Source organism: Electrona antarctica (assembly GCF_951216825.1).
Source record: "Electrona antarctica genome assembly, chromosome: 6".
Lineage (NCBI taxonomy): Eukaryota > Metazoa > Chordata > Actinopteri > Myctophiformes > Myctophidae > Electrona > Electrona antarctica.
The window spans coordinates 11498320-11517211 of NC_136811.1; the positions used below are offsets into that span (position 1 = coordinate 11498320).

Sequence of the window (18892 nt, forward strand, 5' to 3'; positions counted from 1 at the left end):
GCTATACAAATAAAAGTTTATAATCTTATGTTTTATTTTATCTTAGGAAGCCTTTATTGATATAGTTAGGTTTAGATAATGATTCTTATTTGTAAATGTACACTGTGTATTGTTTATTTATTTATGTGTGAGGTTTATGTAAACTATACTATGTGGCCAATTAGATAATCAGTTAATTAACTGGTGCCAATGTGGGGTGAAGAGGCCTTCAGTAAATCCAGTCAAAATATCCCAACTTTAGTGCAAAAGCACCTGTCACAGCACACCGTACTGTATCTGATACAGTCTCCTCCTCCTCAATAAGTTTTGCAACAATTCAACATAAAATGCTTGAGGGGGTTAAGTGTTTGAAAATCTATGTCAATATTTTCGGGAGCGCCCATGAAGATATATGCGTGACATGCATCACATTACCGTATCATCACATGTGCATGCATGTGTATTGTGTAAGTGCTACAGATTGTATTTGTGTAGTAGACTGTGGTAGCATTCACGTTGCAGGTCCACAGCCACATTTAATGTGAAGTGCACTCCTCCCTCATGCGGTTCGTCTTTCAGACTTGGTGTCTGTCAGTAGCTAGCCTCGGGGACCACAGGCGTTTTAGTCTGTATCGGATACACTGGCAGGCCTGGACTGGCCAATTGACACACCGGGCCGACAGATGAAGCCTGGCCCAAAAAATCGTGGCCCCCAAAAATAAAATAAAAAAATATTTTTGGCGACCCAATTGACAGCTCCCACTACCCACCCGTGAGCCGCAACCCAGTCTTTGGGAAACAATGAATTAGATGATGTGTTTACATAAAGGCGAAAGGTGCCATATGTGATAACGTTTTGGTAAGTGATACAATTGCTCCATATATTCTCATAGTAATCATTGCGAGTGTTCAGTGTTCAGTGACAGGGGTCTCCCTTTCTTTCCAGCCAGCCCGTTTAGTAAACAGAAAATGCATTTTCTTCATCCAATCAGGAGAGAGACCTCATACAAGATACAGGATAAACAAGTGGTGACAGAAATGAGCAGTCAAAATTGTAATTGAAGCTGACATTTTGTCAGCTTCAGTTGGGAGACTGATTTGAGCACGGTCTCCCAATTGGATGAAACTGACAGCGGCAACCCACCCCGAGAATGTATTTTTATTAAATAGCTGGCGAGAACGGTTTACTAAACAAACTCGCAATGATTACTATCACAATATAGAGCTTTAGTTGACAACGGTCAACTAAGTGTTTAGGCGGGTTTATTAAACCTACAAAGAAGCAACAGACAGACAATATTTGTATGTAAATTGCTCTAATTTTTATGTACACTAGTATGTACAAAATTATACATTCATAGTCCAAAATGTCTTATACACGTACGTACATTTACATGACATTCATTGTAAACAATGCATTTCACACGAAAGAGACAATGCCTTATGTGCAGTGGCTTGCTCAGCTTGTTAGCACAGAAAAAGCTTAGCTAGACGGATTTCATGGCTTACAATGGACAGTGTGGATATGCAATTAAAAACTGTGACATCAACCCTGACAGAGCGCTGTCGTGTCCTAAATGAACTTCCTTTTGAACATTTAATGTAACCTGTGCATGTTCACTTCATATTAAAGCTTAGGTGATGCATTATGAGTACACAGATGCACACAGTATAATCAAAGACAATCACTCAGTGCCACTCAGTAAAATCTCTTCCGCATTTAGTCGTCGTCTTCTCCCGTGCATCATCAGATGGCCAGTCGGTGTCTCGTAGCCATGCGTATGTACATGCCCTCATCTCTGGTCCTCCGCCGAAAAGGCAGGCTTCTGAACGCAGTCTATATATAAGAGGCAGGTGGTAATTACATGTTCGTCAGGCTCGCCGCACTCACATGCTGTGCTGTCTGCATTTAGTGCGTCACAGAAGAGACCCCTAATTTTCTGCCTTTTTTTGCCAGTGCCTGGACTACATTTGCTACCACCTCTAGTAGCGGCCGTAGTGGACACTTTTTCATGATTGGCTGACCTCGTCTCTAGGCTGCCTCTAAGCCAATGGGAGACTTGCCCATAAAACCCATAGTCTGAACGGCATAAAACCCATACTCTGAACGCCGCAACGCGAAGCCGTGAGCTGAGAGGCCGAGGCTGTGGCACACAAACTGATTACACTGTAGATGTTCATAAAATAGAGATTTCTGCACCTGGCAGTTATAACCGAGTCCTTCTTGTTTTTTTGTAACTACAGCAACAGGTGCCGTCCACAGAGCAAGAGAATCCAGGCGGAAACATCTGGAAGTGTCAGGGATGGCGGACCTGCACCATTGGACAGTCCCTCCGGCACGTGGGTGTGGACTTCCCGGGTGGTGAGCAGCCTCGCTCTCGGGGCGGTGTATATCGTCCTCTCGACGGCAGCGGGGGCCAAGCTGGGGATGGGGCACGTTGCGATGGAGGACTCGCAACTCACATTTAGCCATTTGAAGAGGAGCCGGGACGTCAGACGGAGCAGCTCCTCCGGGGAGGAACGGACCAGACGCAGATCGGAGAGCTCCGTCTCCTCCTGGAATCTCTGCGAGACAGGGGGGGGGGGGGGGGGAGTCAGAGAGGTTGAGGAATGCGCTCGGTCGGTGTGTGATTGTACTCGATATTCATCCAGATACTCCCTCCTATACTCGCCGTTAACAGACCACCTGTATATACTCATTGTTGATAGACTGTACATGAAATATATTCATTCAAATATTAAATGGCGATAGACAGATGCATAGCAATAGACGCACTGTATATTCGTTTATATATTCGCTGTACATGTATAGTTATTCTATAGCTAGTGTTCATGTGGTCACTCTTTCACTCTATATATAGGAGCCAGCAGCTCAGTATGTTATCTTTTTATTCTGATTTATCTTGCGTTTATACTTTTCTGTTACTCTTATATATATTTTATCACCTCTCCCTGCGTCTCATTCTCACCGCTGTTGCTGCTGCCTGTGACACATGAATTTCCCTCCGGGGGTCAATAAAGTTTTATCTTATCTGATCTGATCTTGTAAAAATATTTCAGATAATCTACAAAGAGTCAAGTCACAATATTTGACACTGATCTACAGGTCAACAAAGAAGCTGTGAATCCATACACCGATCACAACAGAAAGGATCACACGAAACAACTTGCAGTAGCACAGTGTTGCACAGTAAACACTCATGTCAAATTAAGCTGCGGTTGTAGTAGTTTAAATTGAGGAAACAACGGGTTAAACTGTGCCCCGAAGGTTTTTCTTTTAAAGACATACCTCTGTGTGAATGTTTCTTTGTATGATTTTATCCAGTGATTGTTTGATGTCGAGGATGAAGGAGTGGTTTAGATGCTCATCCCAGAGGTTTCTCAGGAGCGTTTGCCAAGAATCCAAGAGGATAACAGCAGCTGGGAACACGCAGCACTGCAGAAGACACAAGAGCACCAAACTAAGACACATTCGCAAACACAATTTAGACTCTCCATTGTTTTCTGCACTTTATATTGTTGATTTTGACCCGTCTTGCACATAGAACAGCATGTCTATATGTAACTTGTTTTCCTGTGTGAAATCGTAATATATTTATTTTTTCACCCCGGAGAAAACAAACATTCCTTTTTAGAACAGTCTGGAACTTTAACAGTCCCAAAAGAACAAACACAAAAGGACACATTTGTCAGTGGTAAAGTGGACATAGCTTGAGAACGATTCCCATAAGTTGACGCCGTGGATCCATTTAGCAAGAGATAACATATATCTCATATATGAGGTCAAGGATAAGAACATACTTTATATTAAGGGTTGTGTTAATTCACATTCATATCTTGCATCGGCTAATGTTCCACTAATAGCTAATTAACTATTGTGATATGCCCTGACATTCTTCAAGATAAGTGTGACACATGCACGCATGCACGCACGCACGCGCACCACACCCACACACACACACACACACACACACACACACACACACACACACACACACACACACACACACACACACACACACACACACACACACACACACACACACACACACACACACACACAAGCATGGCAGTACACATTTCTTTACCGCTTAACAGGCAGCTGACATGCAATTCATTATAAACTTACGCGGTCAGCACACAGCATGCTGTCCTTGTAGTGGTGGTCAACATGGTAATCTTTAGGAAACACTGTGCGCTAGAAGGGAAACAGATAACAGAGTCAGGTAAATGTTCACACTGTGAGCAAACATGCACAATTTGTTAAACTAGGAAGTAGGAAGGAAGCAATTGAACCACAGAGTTCAGCCACAATTACATGTAGCACATCTGTCTGGTTAACTCTGGTCTAACTCCAACCCTAGCCCAGCATGACCTTTTGCTATTAGGCTAGTGGGAGTGGTCATTAACATTTAGCAGTGCATTTATCACATGTATCAGATAACAATGAGCAGGCAACAGATAACAGAGCTGGCCTGCTTGTTCATTTGATAAACACTTTACTTACAAATCCATTTAGGTTGGAGTCGATGGTTGACTTCATGTTTTCGAAACTCTCCCGGTCACATACCCAACATTGGACTGTCGAGAGTGATAATAACAATAAAACTATATGAAGGAGAGAGAGAGAGAGAGTGTTTCAGATAGGGTAGATGGAAACTTTCTGTGGATTGCAACATGGTAAACGCACACAAATTACTCCCTGCTTCATCTACTCTACTGTATGTATTTCATATTCTTTAATTACTATACACATTTGTTGGAATTACTTGATATCGAGTTAAAATTGCAAATAAAATGGGCACATATATATAAAAATAGTTAATGCAACCTTTATTATTAATATTTTTCCATACATCTGCAGAACAAAAATTGCAAACCCTGCCGTGAACATGCACAACGTGAATCATTTCTCACCTGGCAGTAACATCCTTTTATCTGAATAGGAAGGGACAGTTGTCCATGTCTCTTGTTGCGTGTCGCCGCTTTGCAGGAAGCTTCTTTCTTTCGGTGTCAGTCTGGTTTCCCTCTCCTCAGTGGTGAGGTCTTTGACACAAAGATCGTTGCTGCGTCTCTTCTCGTTGCTGCTCCTCAGTCCCCCAGCAGCACTGTTGTTGACATGTCTTTATCTACAGTCCTCCTTTTGTTCCTTTGGAACTTCCCAAATCTTTATCTTCTTATTGCTCCTCCAGACTTTGGATTTACCCAACTCAAGCTTGACAGACTCCCAGTACCAATCCCTTTCTATCTCCTTTCCCCCCCCTTATCTGTGTCTCCGTTTCCCCTGTTGACCCAGTATTTTTCAGACCGGCCTAATTCGAGTCACTCCTCTCCGTCTCGCTCTATAGACAGATGTTAATGGATAGAGCGAGAGACACACACACAGACCTCTTCTTCTCTCTTTCTCTCTCCCTCTTTCTTTCCCTCTAGGCAGCCCGGAGAGTGTGAGTGTCAGTGTGCTCACTCAGACAGAGGCTGGTCGAATAAAGTGAAAGTGCTGCTTGCTTGTCTAGCCCCTTAAGTGTGGGCCCCTCCCACCGCCACACGTTTTACCTCACCATTGACTGTCTCAGCCCCCTCCCCCCTGCTCGCTTTCCTTTCTACCCCCTACTCACCCCCCCCCCCCCCCCCCCACACACAACCTAGGGCTTAGTCATAGATTTGGAGCGTATGTTTTTCATTTGCCCCCCCCCCTCCCGACCTCACCTCCCCTCCCCACTGGCCTCCGGACTCTTCTCAACACCCCCACCGTCCCATACCACTGTGACACGAGGGTCTCCATTCTCAATCTGTTTCCCCCTCCAGTGTCCGTGAGTAATTACCCATCCTGTTTAGTCATTCCATGACAAGAGAAACGGGTCTTTTAATGGACAGATGGACATGGGACAGGATTGTAACTACAGTAATAGCCACAGTTAATAAATCTTAATCTTGAGTGAGTGAGTGAGTGAGAGAGAGAGAGAGAGAGAGAGAGAGAGGAGTCAACATGTTCAAATGGAGCTCCAGTTGCGGGTGATGTTAGAGTCATGTGCCGATGACATAATTATAATTCACAGACACGACTTGGTGCGCAGCCGTGGCCATGCACTCCCCTCCTGCCCCGTCTTGTCCCGGGCTGGGCCTGCCTGTCTGCTTTATTTATATAGCCTTTGAAACTGCCCCATTGTGTTCTGCTGATGTACAGCTGCACTTCAGGGAGATACAAGTTCATCAACAGAAGGGAAGGTTGAAAGGTGTTTCCCCCTACTGTATGTCAAATTGTCAATCTTAAATACATTTTCATTCTCGAGTATATCCTTCTTAGAGGTGGATGCATGCCAAGACAAGCAGTGCAGTGCGTTTTCCAGAGGGGTAAGACAGTCCCTAGTCGAAGGGAAACTAGAACACAGCATTCTGCCGCTCCCAGAGGTATCATCAAAACCGAAAGTTCTTCGGTGTGTTTAAACACAGATATCCTGTCCACTATATCCCTTAAGAAAGTTTGCTGCACGCAGTTGCTTATTAACCAAGCATGCCAAGCCAAGACAGTTTTAAGTAAATGTGCAACTGATTACTGGCACTGAAATGAATTCTTCTTGTTCTCTGTTTGTATTACAGAGTCTTGCATAATACAGCTGTCATGTTTGAGTGGGAAGCCGGAAAGATACCAGTAACAGTTAACCCTTTGTTAAGTAGCCTGACATTGCTGTTCTGCAAATGCTCAATAGTACATTATAGTTTAACGGGTAAAAGTCAGCCTTAATGATATCCACCAAATTCCCCCTTACTGTGCAACGAGACAAAACAAAACCCAATGCAAAGTGCTGCAAAAATGGTGAGGGGACTGGGGGCTATAGCATGGCATCAATTTAAACAGAGCTGCATACCGGTGAATTTTATTGTCCGACCTGTGCACACTCAGCAAAGCAACAGGCTCAGATATCTAGCAAAAACAATCCTAAAACTATGCAGCTATTTAGAGGGACAGAGTGTTGCTTGCTTGTTAAGCACAGAATCCCTGCTGATGCAGTTCAATAACGTTGCAGAGACAGAGCTCATTACACAACAAAGCCCCTTCCAACCGTTTCAGGACCCCAGAAGACCTGAGAGTTGTCTTTCATTGCTTAAGAATTCCTGGCCGATGGCCACTTGTTCCCTTAAGAAACAAGGGAAATATAATGCCTGAGGAAAGGCGATACAAGCTCATAATGAGTGGCGTACGTGACACATTGTGAGCGTCTAGATCTGCTCATTTTGGCCTGGGACAACCGATCGACTACGTACATTCTGGCTTGATGAGTGAGCGCTGGCAGAAGCGGCTGAGTCCACCATCCTCATTCTCATTCCCTCAATTCTCCACCAGGTGGCGCCATAAAGAGCAAGAGGACACAACAGGAGGGTGACTAAGCAATTTTACTTTAATTTTAAAACATTATGTACAGTGAGTTAACAAACCATTCATTATTTTGTAATAACTTACATTTTTAGTATGAACACACATTTTATAAGAATCGCATAAGAAATTAAACGACATAGCGATGGGATATAATTCAGTGCATTTCAACACACGTTCAATGCATTTCTCAAGACTTTGCATGAGAATCACTGATAAGCTGATACAGCTGTGTCTTTCCATTGACAAACTTGTCAAGTGATGATAAAATAATCATTCCCTCCTTTTCTTTGCTATCTCATCCTTGTTGGCCGGTATCGCATGTTCTTAAAATTCTGACATTTATTAATCTTCACCCAGCTGATAGCTGCTCAGATGGTCATGATGGGACACTTCCCATCTGGGCTGAAAACAGTGACCTTGTTGTGATTACCAAAACACCTCTCTAGTACCACTAAGTTACAGGCCCACAGTGACCGACCCCGTGACCCTTCTGACACGGGAATGTCTTTTGTTACCACTTTCCCTCCCCCCCATGTCTCCCACCGTCTTCCTGGCGCTGGCCGTTTGTGGGGACCGAGGCAGTGACCTAATTAAAGTTAATAACCAGTGAACCAGTCATAACTCCATGCTGACCTCGTGTGTTCCCGTAACAGCTGTGGGGAGTGACCCTTTGACCTCTTCGGTTGATGGGCAAGTCTTTGGCTTCCTCTTATCTGTGAGGAAGCTTCCCAGGTAGACCGCGTTTTTTTTTAAAGAAAATATGGTCACTTAAGTCTGTCTCATTACAGTAGGAAGAATAGGGTACATCCTAGTGAGGTTTCTCGATGTGGCAAAATGTTTGAGGAAACATCAACTGGTTCCTTGGCTGTGTATTGTATGTCTCATATGGCCGTGCTGCCAAGCAGGCATCCCTTACAGCAGGTTTATGGTTTATAAAATGTTCCCTTCCTTAGCCTCAGCTTCTCCACAATAAAGTTAAGTTAGGTCAAAAGCTTCAAAACATCATCAATAGTTGCATTTGTATTGGTATTGGTATGTCTGTCATCGGCGTGCTTTGGTGTCGGTCAGTTCGCCTATTGCGTCAGAGGCGCGTGATTATGAATCCCACCAACATTCTAGGGTAGACCCGCCTCACCATGTGTCTGATTGGCTCCCGGGAAGGCATCATTCTACTGAGGTTAGGCCGTTCGGGTTAGGTTTAGGGGGGTGCATACTTAGTTTAGACTAGTCATTGGTTAGACATGAGTTAAGGTTAGGTTTAGGTGTGCTGCCCCGTGGGGGGTTAGGTTTAGGGTGAGGGTTTGAGATAGGTTGTAGTTGTAGGACTAATGACTGGTCGCAAAAACGAGAACTGTCAATCACAACGACTACTGGCCAATCACAGCAGGGCTTTCCTAGAACTGCGGTGGGATAAATAATAACGCGTCAGAGGCTTGTCTTATGGAAACCGGACACAGGGTTGAGTCTTAGGTAAATTACACGACGCTAACTTTCTAGGCTGTGACAATCCATGCAGTCTTTTGGACTGTACAGTACAAGTAGAAACATTCCTAACTCGCTACCAAGGTGTTAGGGAGGATATATATCCTATCCAAATGAGACGGAGCCTCTGAGTCTCTCTCTACCTCCTTCCTCCTCTTCTTCTTCTTCTTCTTCTTCTTCACTGGCTGGGGCTCCGTTCCCCTCCGCGGACGGCCGTCATCAGGTGGCTCTTGTAGGTCTTGCTGAGTCCCGTCATCCAGAACTTCAGCAGCCTGACGTTGTCCTCCTCCCCGGGGCCCGTGGCCCCCAGGAGGGTCAGCACCTTCTGCGTGTCCTCCCGGCCTCGGCCGTCCACCTTGGAGAACTTGAACAGCACTTTGACTTTGCTGCGTTAGCAGAAGGGAGGTGGTTCACAGGGGAAAAGGGACAGAGATACAGGTGAAGGGATAGAGAGAGAGGACAATCGAGAGATAAACGGTGAGTGAAGAGTCATGTGGAATCAAATGTTAAATCTTTACTGTAATCCCTACATGTTACGTGCAAAAAGACTAAACAAAACAAAGATATTTAACCAATTCAGGCCTGACGTCGAAATTTAAAAAAAAAAAGTTTTCTAAATCATGACAATTTTCTGAAAGATTTGAGGCACATTTTAACGATTTTTCCAAAATAGCAGACCTACAAGTTCATAGCGCGCCACTCGGTGGCGCGCTATGAGCTTGTAGATCTGCTATTTTTCAATAGCTAAATTATAACATAATGTTTAAAACACCAAAAGGGGTTCCCGCCCAAAATGGGTTAACCACATGAACCCCAACAAACACTCGGCTTGTATGTAGGTTTTAAGTGAATCATATCTTTTTTTTCTTTCTTTTCTTTTTATCCCACAATGTTGTAACCCCATTTTGTCACCCAGTGTCAATTATCTAAATGTAATCCTGGGCGCTACACTCCCTCTGCCAACCTGGGGAGAGCACTCATACTTCCTTCACTGCATGAGGAGTCCAAGCCGCTTCTTTTCACCTGACAGGGGGGGGAGTTTCCCTGGTTGGACGTAGCGCGTGGAAGTGAACACGTTATTCCAACCAGTTCCTTTCCCCTCCATCAGGCCCCCCCGGCTGGCCAGGGGAGTGATTAATATCATTGTACGGTCTGCTGTATTAGTCGTGATTAAGTGAAACAAACATCTTAAACGGGCGTGGCAATATTCTTCACAAAGGTGCCTTATTCTGTGAAAAGAAGAGGAGGCAGAGGCTTTGACTCACTTCATCCATTCCTCCTTCAGACAGAGGAGACAGTGAGACACCACGTCTATCGACAGGTTCTCATTAGACAACGCCACCTCCAGTTTATTCAACAATGTAGGACCTGAGAGAGGAGAGAGAGAGAGAGAGAGAGAGGTTACTCATACTGTATAAGCCTTTTGGAGTGTAGACCTTGAGAGCAACAGAGGAGCTTACCAAAGATAACCATCAATACATGCATGTAGTGTATGTATAGGATTCCTCACCCCTGTCTGTGGGCTGTGTGTTGGCACTGCCGATGGTGAACTGGTAGACAGAGGCCACATCGTGTTCACAAACGGCCCGGTACCGACATCCTTTCTCTGCGTTCATCACATCCACCAGCACTGAGAACTCTGGAGGAAGGAACACCAAACCAAGAGCTTTACCCCGAACGTGTGACCAAATGCTCTGAAATCATTTTATATATTTGAGCTTCTTTTTTGTTTGTTTGATTTTTTTTCCATTGATAGTCTTTTGGAATGAAGTGCACCAAATAATCTTAAGTCTTCAAAGTATTTTTAACCCTTCATTCTCCCAATTTAGCCACTATGCCAATTACTCTTTCCACACTGCCTTCCCCACACTGTCAATTATGTTCGTGTAGACACTCGGCCAACCCCTTGGACACATCACTTTCCAACCCCTGGACTCTCTCTTTTGATGGTGGACAGGTACTTTAGCTCTGCGACACACAAGTGCAAAGTAGCCACTCTCCTGAATTGTGCTGTGGGAATTCAGGAAAGCAGTTACCGCCGTAAATGACCAGATTATAATGTGAAAGACCCGTACCTGATGAACTGACGTGGGCAGGGATGGACACGTCAGGACTGAGACCCAGGAAGTTGCATTTGTAAGCTTCCTCGTACTGGGCACTGTATGGCACCGAGCGCACACAGCCAACCGGGAGCAAGGCCTGATGGGACACAGGTGCATTTTAGTTAATATTGCAAACATAGTTGGCAAACAAACATAATAAATATGTGATAGCATTGCAGCAGTGGCTTTCTCCATTCATAACCATCCATGCCAAAACACACTATTCAAAATTGGAATGAGGCATTCGACATCGTATTATTGAGCCCCTCTCTTTGGAAAATGGTAAGCATAATAGCTCAGAAAAGAATATGATTTTTGGAAAAGTGGTTAACACATTCAGACTGTACGACGTGTGGAGCTGTCCGACCTAATCCAACCGACGGGTTGCGAGAACACGTGTACACACGTCCTAGCGCTTTTTCATTGATATCAAACGAGAAAAAAAATATTAGATTATTTTATTTTTTGGGGGGTTGGCCTCTCCTTCTGCAATGTACTCCTTGCTGTTCGAAATTTCATCTATTATTGGCAGTGGCAACATATTGACTATACATTACACAGTATGTACTTCTGTTTTCATGAAAGATGCAGCTTGCAAGCTATTGCAAGAAATTGCAGGGGTCTGGACTGATGATGCAAGTAGTTGCAACTAAGTATTGTGAATCATCGGTGTGGACATGGCCTTGACACAAAGGTTTACACTGTGAATAACCTAAAGATTTAATACCGTTATACATGCACAGATTCTGAGGAAATGCATAGGATAACTTTAATTTTACCATTACATACAGTTGTTTATGCAAAGCACCTCTATGGCTTGCAGAATCGCTAATGAATTAATTAATTCATTATCATATCATGAAGGTTCCACCCCCAGTTCATGTAGTCGGTCATCTAGGACAGGGGTTCTCAACGTTTTTGGCCGGGGACCCCCGGAAATGCTTAGGCCATGTCTCGTGACCCCCGCCCCGCCCACTCAATACAAACTGACTGCAAAAACAACCTTAATAGAGAAAATATATCATAAATTAATACGGAAACCAGATATAATCATTAAGGAAAGTTTATGCATGTACTATGTGTACTATGAAAAACAATTACATTTTCTTTAAAAAATATATATATTTAGGGACCCCGCAAAACAATTTGGTGACCCCCCGAGGGGTCACGACCCACGGGTTGAGAACCCCTGATCTGAGACCCCAAATTTACCATCTAGGGAGAATCCCCTAGTGCTGGAAAATGTGATAATATTGTAGCTTTCTGTGTGTTATCAATCCATTTGTGACACCATGCCAAAACACACATTTCAAATTTAGCCTATAACCTAGAGTTCTCAAATTCTGACTGAACCCGACCCGACATTTTCGGGCTGAGCCGGGCCTAATATGTATGCCAATTCGTAGAGCGGGGCCTCGGGCTCCATGAAAGTGAAATGCTGACTGGCATTTCACTTTCTCTCTGTGATAAGAGTTCTCAAATTCTGCTCAAACCCAAACCAAAATGTATGCTAATTAGTTGGGCCAGGCCATTTAGGGCCGGGTCTTAATTGTCAGGTCCGTTGAGAACAACCTGTACATAGAACCGAAGCATTCTACTTGAAACTGATGACCCTCTTATAATTGACCCTCTCCTTTTGAAAAACGGTAGGCTCAGAGCCTCAGACTATTATGTTTTCCATTACCAGCAACGTAGTTACCTTACATTACACAAGATGTACTTCTGCTTTCAAGATGTTACACAAAGGTTTCCTATCCCCTGGAAATACCCTAAAGCTGTAATACAACGATAATACAACGATTACGTAGATAGATTCTATGGAAACTTAACCTGCAGATTCCAGCCCCAGTTCATGTAAGCCAGGACCCCAAAATTGGGGGGAATAATTATTTTAAAGGTATACAGTACGCACCCCTAGTGTAGAAAATATGTGCTATAGCATTGCACAAGGAATTGTATTATGAATTTCAGTAAAACAAGTATATATTTCACCGGTAATTGTTAAGCACCTCTGGCTGGCAAACTCACCAACCCATTCACTTTCACACTTTCCCCTTGGGCCAAAGGCATTCACTATCCCCACTATCCAAAACCACCAAGTAATATTTCAAATTTCATATAGGCTAGTAGACCCGTCTCATTTTATGGTAGTGTTGACATACCAGTTAACACACAGACAGCAACGATATAGGATTCAGTTTAAGAATCGGCAAAGGTCTTACAATGTCACAGTGTTTTCTGTTCAATCTCTAATCCTGTATTGTTTGGTGACTACTTATTAGATTAGACGGTGCTTCCCAAACCTTTCAGGTCGAGACCCAAAAGAGAGATTAGGCGTTTACCCGGGAGTCTGGAGTCGGGACCCAAAATACTGAAAAAAGCGATCTACAAGTTTTTGGTCCGTGACTCACAAATGGGTCCCGGCCCAGTGTTTGTAGTGGATTATCAGAGCATTCTACACCTACACAATAACAATAAGTGTGCGGTTTGAAAGTTGTTCAGAACCAGAACATCCAGATTCCAGTAGTAGTACACATACCCTGAAGCTGTCTCAAATATAGCACTGCAGGCCACTTAACAGGTCAAATATTTGTGCAATAGGGCGCAGCGTTTTTGAGACACTTGAAGCACTTTATCTACCGTGTCATTTGATATTGCTGATAAGTGTTTTAGCCATGGTGTTGCATATTTTACCCAGGGCCATTTGTATTATGCTTTTTGGTTTTGTACTTTGTTTCATGTCTTTTATGAGTGAGTGGTTTTACTATTTTTGCTAGATTACTATTTTTGTGGATTACTCAATATCTTTAGCTTATCTCTCAAAAGTTAATACTTATGTCAATAAACATGTCAGTGACATCGAATGGCAGGTCAATGCATCGTTGTTTACTAACAAGATAGTCAAAATGCTTAGCTACAGTATGTTGTCAATAGAGGGTTTGCACATCATATCATCATACCTGGAAGTTATGCACCATTATACATTTATATTATATTGTATATAATAATAAATAATAATAAAACTTTATTTGTATAGCACCTTTCATGACATGAAATGCAGCTCAAAGTGCTTTACACAAAAAATAAAATAAAAGCAGGGCATAAACAATACAGTGAGGACATGAATAACATTTTTTTTAAAAGACAGATAAATCAATTAAAAGCAAGGGTGTAAAAGTGGGTCTTGAGCTGAGCTTTAAAAATGTCTACAGAGGCTGCCTGTCGAAGGTACAGTGGGAGTTTGTTCCACGCCGTCGGCCCGTAGAAGCAAAAAGCTGCTTCCCCGTATTTTTTAGTTGCCATTTTTTTAGGCAAAGCGAGCAGGCCAGCAGTGGAAGACCTTAGGGGGCGGTTTGGGACATATTTCGGCAGGCAGTCATGTAGGTAGGAAGGTGCGAGACCATTGAGAGCTTTATAAACAAGTAAAAGAATTTTAAAATCAATCCTAAAAACAACCGGAAGCCAGTGCAATGAGGCCAAGACTGGAGTAATATGTTCTCTCATCTTAGTTCTAGTTAAGACTCTGGCTGCTGCATTTTGGACAAGTTGTAATCTGTCAGTTGATTTCTTAGGCAATCCAGAAAAAAGTGCATTGCAGTAATCAAGCCGAGAAAAAACAAAGGCGTGGATTAGCGTTTTTGCATCGTCCAGTGACAGATAGGCTCTGATTCGTGCAATATTTCTAAGATGAAAAAAGGCAATCTTGGTAACATGATTAATGTGTGAATTAAAATTCAGTTCAGAATCAATAGTGATCCCCAAGTTCTTTACTGTACTGTTACCTTCTACAGTCAGGTTGCCAAGTCTGCTTTTTATCGATTCTTTCTGCTCACTAGAACCGATTATGAGAACTTCTGTCTTATCCTCATTTAGCTTGAGAAAGTTCTCACTCATCCAGCATTTAATGCTAGACAGACAGGTCAACAGCGGGTCTAAGGCACAGAGATCATCTGGATCTACAGAAAGATAAAGTTGGGTATCATCAGCATAGAAATGAAAATTGACTCCGTGATTGGTAATGAGTTCTCCCAATGGCAGTATGTACAGGGAGAATAACAGAGGACCAAGAATTGAGCCCTGTGGAATACCAGAACTGATGTTGTGTTTGTCTGAGTCAAACTCAGCTAGATTGACAAAATAGCTTCTGTTTGTTAGGTAGGAGGAAAACCAGGACAGGGCCGTGCCAGACAGGCCTACCCAGTGCTCCAGACGCTGTATTAAAATTGAATGGTCAATCGTGTCAAATGCAGCCGTTAGATCTAGAAGTAAAAGAACGGAAACATGTTTCTTGTCAGCAGACACCCTAAGATCATTCATTACTTTTACAAGTGCTGTTTCTGTGCTGTGGCCTTTCCTAAAGCCAGATTGGAATTTGTTATGCACATTGTTGTTCTGTAGAAACACATCCAATTGATGAAAGATGCATTTTTCTAAAACCTTGCCCAGAAAGGGCAGATTAGAAATGGGTCGGTAGTTACCCATCACAGAGGGATCAAGATTGTGTTTCTTGAGTAAGGGCCTAACTACAGCCGTCTTCAGTGAGTCTGGAAAGACGCCTGATTGTAGAGAGCTGTTTACAATTTTTAGGATATCTCCAATCACACTGTCTAAAACCTCTTTGAGAAAGGTGGTGGGAATTGTGTCCAATGAACAGGAGGATGATGTCATCTGAGATATGGTTTTTCGGAGTTCGTCTTCATCAATTGTACAGAAAGACAATAGGCTCCCCCTGGAGAGATCAACCCTGGCACCATTAGCTGCTGTTAGAGGGCTTGAGCTAGCAGCAGCACCATTCATAATATCAGCTCTAATGTTACAAATTTTGTTATCAAAAAAGCATGCAAACTCATTACACTTAGCTTTAGAGGCCGGGAACGACTGCTTGTAGGACTGCGGGGGGTTTAAAAGTCGTTCAATGGTAGAGAATAAGACTCTGGCATTTTTCTTGTTCTCATTAATAATGCCAGAGAAATAAGCCTGCCTTGCCAGACGCAGGGTTTTGTTATATGTGACTGTTGACTTTTTAAGAATCTCTAGGTGGATGGTGAGTTTGTTTTTTCTCCAAGCTCGCTCAGCTCTACGACAATCTTGCTTCAGTGAACGTGTATGCTCATTTATCCAGGGTGTTACTCTGGTGTTCTGTTTCTTTTTAGTTTTCATAGGAGCCACTATGTCAAGAGCTGACTCTAGTTTAAGATTAAACATTTGGACCATATCATTCACTGGGGGAGTATCGGATAGGGGGGGGCCCAGATGACGAGAGAACTCGTTGGCTGCAGATGAGCTAAAAAAACGCTTTTTTATAGTATATTCAGTGATGTTTTTCTCTAGATCAGAGACAGTCATATTAAAACACAGCAAATAGTGGTCTGATAGCTCAGGCATTTCAATAGTCCTTTCAACAGTGATGTTCAGACCTCTAGAAATCACCAGGTCCAGAGTGTGCCCCTGTTTATGTGTAGGCCCAACAACATGTTGGATGAACTCAAAGGAGTGCAATAACTCTAAGAAACCCAGAGCCACCGCATTTGAAGCATCGTCCAGGTGTAGATTAAGATCGCCCGAGATAAGAGTTCTGTCATAGTTAGTGGAACAGATAGATAAAAGTTCTGATATTTCTGTTAGAAATACAGCTTTGCTGCACTTTGGAGGACGATAAATGCTGATCATTGGGATAGAGGACTGACCCTGCAGTATAGTGGCCTGGTATTCAAAGGATGAAAAGCTGCCGAGCGTCAGAGCCTTGAATTTTAAAGTGTCTGAAAAAATGATTGCCAGTCCACCTCCTTTCTTAGCCTCGCGAACAGAGTGGATGAAACTGTAGTTTGCGGGACAGGCTGGCGCTAGGAGAACAGCTCCATCCGAGCCAAGCCATGTCTCTGTTAGAAAGATAATATCTAGCTTCTCTTTACATATTATGTCATTTACAGAAGAGGACTTATTTGTTAATGACCTGATGTTAAACAAGGCAAGGTTTAGCTTGTTATCAGATTTTTGGGGGCTGTGATGCCTGTGAGGTACATTAACCAAGCAGCATTCTCTCTTCAGGCTACTCCTTGTCTTGGACAATCTATTTGAAATAACAGTGGAAATGTTGTGAACCTCAACCTGTACGGTGATTGAAACACCAGGCTTTCTAGAAGCAAGGGGTCCATACATGTTTGTTGCTACGCATAATGGACCCTGTTCATATCAGTTATCAAATGTATTTTCTAGGCTATATGGGCGTGGCATATAGCGTGGGATTAACTCTGGCCATGGTATCTCTCGCAATTTGGGCTGTTGGGCTGGCCGTACGGTAAGGGGGGTCAGCCTTACTCCAGCGTTTATCAGGTCCATCATGCCCGGAGTGAATTTGAGGTGATGTATTGGTGAAGGAGTTTGAAATTCCTCCATTCGACTGTCATTGATGGACCTCTCGGCGGCCTCAGTATCCTCTCCACCAGTGGCCCCTGTGACTTCACGCTCTGTGAGTTTATCTCCACCAGGGGGCGCTGTGACTCCACGTCCTGTGAGTTTTCCTCCACCAGGGGGCGCTGTGACTTCACGCCCTGTGAGTTTTTCTCCACCAGGGGGCGCTGTGACTCCACGCTCTGTGCGTTTTTCTCCACCAGGGGGCGCTGTGACTTCACGCCCTGTGAGTTTTTCTCCACCAGGGGGCGCTGTGACTTCACGCCCTGTGAGTTTTTCTCCACCAGGGGGCGCTGTGACTTCACACCCCGTGCGTTTTTCTCCACCAGGGGGCGCTGTGACTTCACGCCCTGTGAGTTTTTCTCCACCAGGGGGCGCAGTGACTTTACGCTCTGTGCGTTTTTCTCCACCAGGGGGCGCTGTGACTTTACGATCTGTGCGTTTTTCTCCACCAGGGGGCGCTGTGACCTCACGCTCTGTGCGTTTTTCTCTGCAATAGTCACCCCCTATGAACACGGGGGTGAGTTCATAGGGGGTGAGTTTTTCAGGGGGCCATGCATCACCAGGGGACCATGCATCACGCTCTATGTAGTCACAGCAGATGCAGATATACCAGGGGGGATGCACTTCCTCTTCTCCATCAGAGGAGGACCACTCTTCTGCATCAGTCCAGAGCACATCAGGAGGAGTTGTGTGTTCACTTGATTTGACTTCTCCACCAGGAGGAGCTGTGGGTTCACTATCTGTGGTATTCCTTGTTTTGAGAACATCCTTGGCGAGGGGGAGAAGCTTGGCACCCGCCGCCACAATATTATCTGTTTTGGCTAGGGCGCTATCTCTTGATTCCATGTTGTGGAACAAGTTGCTGGAGAATAGTTTAACCCCCAGCTTGTTTAGGTGAATTCCATCAACAAAGAGGTGCCTACGATCAAAGAAGAAATTGAAGTTGTCAATGAAATTGAATGATTCTTCTGTGCATGCCGTTGAGAGCCATTTGCTGAGTGCATACAGTCTGCTGAAGCGTTCACATCCGGTCATTGGAGGTAGTGGCCCGCTGATCCACACGTCTAAATCTAGGGAGCTGAGGGTGTGGAATAGGGCTCTGAAATCATTTTTTAGGATTTCTGACTGTTGTTTTTCTGTATCACGTGTACCGATGTGCAGTATCAGTGTTTTCACCATAGGGTGTGCAGCAACAACGTCAGAGATTCTGTCATTCAAATCAGAGACTGTGTCTTTGGGAAAGCATAGAACTTTTGCTTTTTTCTTTTTGTTACTTTTAACATATTTCACAGCCTGATCACCAACAATCAGGAATTCATTAATTTGGTCTCCATTAGCTCGCCTTTCATTTTCTGTGATGTTGGATCTTACCCTGCTCGGTGTGGCGATATCTCTGTCGTTCATCTGGAGCAGTGGGCTGAATCTGTTAGCCACCTGCACATTCTCCATATGGGGAGATATGATTTTTGATCTGCTTTTCACAGTTTTCCAATTTTGAAGGGGGGTGGACGAGGCTCTGAGTCGGGCTGGTAGCGTAGGC

At 43.8% G+C, this 18892-nt stretch overlaps 2 protein-coding genes across 3 annotated transcripts in view; both read right to left on the reverse strand.

Annotated features, from left to right (window-relative positions):
• Positions 1 to 1241: 1241 nt before the first annotated feature.
• On the reverse strand, positions 1242 to 5447 carry LOC306924301 (uncharacterized protein). The gene is made up of 5 exons (XM_079502770.1): positions 4897 to 5447; positions 4487 to 4587; positions 4109 to 4177; positions 3269 to 3415; positions 1242 to 2544 (listed from the first exon to the last, which is right to left on the reverse strand). Exons 1-5 carry the CDS (start codon positions 4907 to 4909, stop codon positions 2218 to 2220), a joined length of 657 nt encoding a protein of 218 aa, XP_079358896.1. The 5' UTR covers positions 4910 to 5447; the 3' UTR covers positions 1242 to 2217.
• A 1911-nt stretch (positions 5448 to 7358) lies between these two features.
• The window catches only part of flcn (folliculin), a 34916-nt gene continuing 23382 nt past the window's right edge, over positions 7359 to 18892 (reverse strand). For both annotated transcript variants that reach the window (XM_079503944.1, XM_079503943.1), the window contains exons 9-12: positions 10912 to 11035; positions 10347 to 10475; positions 10102 to 10204; positions 7359 to 9222 (exon numbers count right to left, since the gene is read on the reverse strand). In XM_079503944.1, the coding sequence (XP_079360070.1) occupies positions 9015 to 9222; positions 10102 to 10204; positions 10347 to 10475; positions 10912 to 11035 (564 nt within the window). In that variant the 3' untranslated portion in view covers positions 7359 to 9014. The remainder of the gene's footprint in view (positions 9223 to 10101; positions 10205 to 10346; positions 10476 to 10911; positions 11036 to 18892) is intronic.